Source organism: Pezoporus wallicus, unplaced genomic scaffold (genome assembly GCF_028554395.1).
Source record: "Pezoporus wallicus isolate ANWC-B61680 ecotype Strahan unplaced genomic scaffold, APGP_CSIRO_Pwel_v1 scaffold_7107, whole genome shotgun sequence".
Taxonomy (NCBI): Eukaryota; Metazoa; Chordata; class Aves; order Psittaciformes; family Psittacidae; genus Pezoporus; species Pezoporus wallicus.
In genome coordinates, this window is record NW_026642114.1 from 5,625,001 (window position 1) to 5,628,302 (window position 3,302).

At 50.8% G+C, this 3,302-nt stretch overlaps 1 protein-coding gene across 3 annotated transcripts in view; it reads right to left on the reverse strand.

The window, feature by feature from the left end:
- CCDC50 (coiled-coil domain containing 50) overlaps positions 1 to 2,979 on the reverse strand; it is a 43,190-nt gene extending 40,211 nt beyond the window's left edge. The window contains exon 1 of one of the 3 annotated variants that reach the window (XM_057427010.1): positions 2,777 to 2,979. In XM_057427010.1, coding sequence (XP_057282993.1) covers positions 2,777 to 2,825 — 49 coding nt within the window. In that variant the 5' untranslated portion in view covers positions 2,826 to 2,979. The remainder of the gene's footprint in view (positions 1 to 2,776) is intronic. The other 2 variants (XM_057427009.1, XM_057427012.1) reach the window with 2 other exon arrangements.
- Between the last annotated feature and the right edge of the window lie 323 nt (positions 2,980 to 3,302).

The window sequence follows — 3,302 nt, forward strand, 5'->3', positions numbered from 1 at the left end:
AAGTAACTAACTGAAATAATATTTCCAGGATGCTTTTGCCCACAAAAGGCTTACAAATGAGACCTCTAGTAAAAATGATCTACAGACACAGAGCCGAACAATCCCCTGGCGGGCAGGTCAAAAGAGCACAGAGCAAATGCTTTGTGAAGAGAAAATGTCACAGACACTTGAGAGTCGCATAGAAATACAGGCAGAGAAACTCAGCCCACAGATTGAAACTAACACCAAAACCTTCAGCAAACAACTTAAAAGAGCTTTACTGACCACAGTGGTCAGAACATCCACTTTACTGCTCATGGAAAAATGGCTTGGTAACACTAGGCTGCAGCCCCAAGGTCTACTTTATACTAGAAAAAGTGTTTTGAGGGTGTATTTTACATCAGCAAAACCCTGCCCACAAAATAAACTGGACCAGCTGAAGCAGTTTTCAAAGGCAAAATGCCATCTGTATCAGGCCTTTGGCTAATATAAATGGTTTAAAGATAAAAAAAAAAAAAGAAAGTAAACAAAAGAAGCAAGGCTTCTTGCAACACCTAGCTACGGTTACCAGATTTTCACTGCTATTATTGCACAGAAATGACTGCACTTGTGGAAGAGTTTTTGAGACCACACCAGAAGAGGAGGATGAGCCTGTCTCACTACCTACAGCCACAGAGAAAGAACCTAAATAAACCATATAACCATCCAAAGGAGGGCTGGTGAAGAACAAAGTACTCAAAACAAAACAAAGTTTTTCACTGTTAATGAATTACTAAGCTGACCTTTACTCGAAATGAATAAAGGGAATGTTTTTTTTCCTAAGGAGCAACAGTGATTTCTCTAACAGAAACAGTAAATATTTCCCTAGGTATGTAAGGCGATGCATTTCTTTTCTTGGTTGGCATTAACACCTGGCATGAAAAGATCTAATCCAAAGCATACCTTGGTTTCAACACTTTCCACAATAAAAACAAATGATGTCACTAAACTAAAAGTGTGAAACATGCCTGAGGCTTTGCAGAACATGGCTCAGGCCTCATCAGCCTTGTGCTGGAGCTGTTCTGGGATGTTACTTTCATTCTACTGCTACTGAGTAACAGATTGTCACACCAGGACATTCTTGAAACTTAATCCATGCTAACCATGGGTGCAAACTTAGCAAGGGCTGGTTGAGTTACATTGCAACCCGGTAAACATACTTTCATTCAGCACATAAGTGACCCCTTAGCTCTGTCCATGTCAAAAACAAATGAAGAGAAATCAATTCAAGGCTAATTAAATTCTGAATAAGAGCATCTACACAGGGATTTAATTCACTTTAATCAACCCATTGGAAATGTTAATTGCATTAATTTTCTCAAATAACCATGTGTGGACAGACTCTAAGAATGAGACCTTGGCACGTTAAAATGACCAGTAACAATTTTGCGAATGACTTAATAGGACCAACATTAACCTCTAAAACTTCAGAACACCAATATTGCTTTTCTTTCAGTAGCAATAAGAAGCAAAGCATTAAAGGATGACAAGAGGTCAAAAGGGATTTCCAGCTTCCTGTACAGACATGTGCATTTTAACTGGCTTAATCACAAAATTCACATTTGTTATTCTCTACAAACCGAAATTTACAAAGAGGAAAACAAAAGGCCAGTGGCAAGGAAAACAAATTAAGGCATTTTAGTTGTATTTCGACAGGCACACAATGTTTTCCACTACCACTACAGCGTAAATCTAAACTAACTTGATTTTGACAGAGCTTCTGCAGATTTACACCGTCAGAAAGCATAAACTCTCCTTCGTACAAAGCTTTCTAAACGTAAAGCAGTTCCAGGGCACCTTTAATTAATCTTAAAGGCACACATGTGAAGCAGATACTCCGCTAATACGGAAGCTGAGGCCCATCCGGCCCGACTGAAGGTGGATCTTAGCCCAGGCTAAAAAGTCAGCCACTGTGGCCAGAGACCCAGAAAGTGAGCAGGGCTGCTTGCAGCCCAACCTTCCCCTGCGCTCTTGGGGCGCATAGGGGTTCTTGCAGGGTGGAGGAGGCTGTTTGGTACGCCAAAGCTCAGTGCTTGGGGCATTGTCTTCAGAAAAGCCCCTCAGGCTAAAGTATTTTTAACCGGGTCCTCGACAACCCCAGCCCTCCCCAAACCACCAATTCGTGGATGTTCGCAGTTCTGCTCCCAGTTTCAAAGCCCCAGGCGGAACCCCCACGCCCAGCCGAGCAGTAACTGTGAGTTACACGTCTGCATGTCGGTACCCGCAGGGTCTCCCGGCTATTTCACAGCACGGCTCATCTCCCGTGGGAGAGCAGCGGGCCACGCTCCTAGCCCGGCCCGGCTCCCGCCCGCTGGCCGGGCGCAACGCGGGGAACGGAGGCGAGGCGCCGGCGGCAGCCTCGGCGCAGACAAAGGGCTGGCCCCCTCCCCCCGCCGCTCCTCGCCTTCTCCCGCGGAGAGGCGGCCCATCCCTGCCCGAGGACGGGAGCCGGGCCCGCAGGACGGCAGGGGCTCTCCATCAACCTAACGCTGCTCCTTCCCCGCCCGCCCTCCGACCCGCACAGCCGCTGAGGACAACTCACGGGAAAGCGGAACGGGTCCCGCAAGTCCCGAAGGGCTCCCGCAACCGTGTCACCCCATTCCCGCCCCGCTGACCCGCCCGCACGGGGAGCCGGCAGAAAATGTAAAATAAGGTTTTGTTTCAAAATAGTTTATCCCCTTCTTTCCCCAAAACCGCCCCGTCCCGTCCAGCCCCCCGGGGCCAGGCTTTGCGCTCCCTCCCAGCGGGTCACCCCTACCTTCTTTGACTCCGGGCAGCTTGGAGTGGTCGATGCCGATCCCGGCCATTGTGGGATGGTCCCTCGCCTCCCGGGTGAGGTGAGGGCAGAGCCGCGGCCGTGCCGCCCGCGCCCCGCGGTACAAAGTTGGCAGCGGATGGAGACGGAGCGCCCGGCCGTACGGCGCGGCGGAGGGGACAGAAAGCGCCGGGGTGGGGCGGGGCCACACTCACCGCCCCTCGGCCCCCCTTCCCAGCAGCTGGACGGCGGCGTCCCGGCTTTCCCACCTTCCTTTCTCCAGCGGGACGGGCAGCCGCCGGGCGCGTTTAGTTTGTTTTGTTTTCTTTAGACGGGGGGATCCCCGACTGCTGTCGGAGCTGCTTTTGAAACCGCTAGGACAGCTCGGGTCCCCGGCACTCTGCCGTGCCGGACGTGGAGTCTCTTCGCCTTCTTCCACTTACCAAAGACAGCCGTCCCCAGCACCCGCGCGTGTGCCGCCGGCCTGGGAACCGAAAACGTGCCTTCAGCCGAGCCAGCTGCCCAGCGG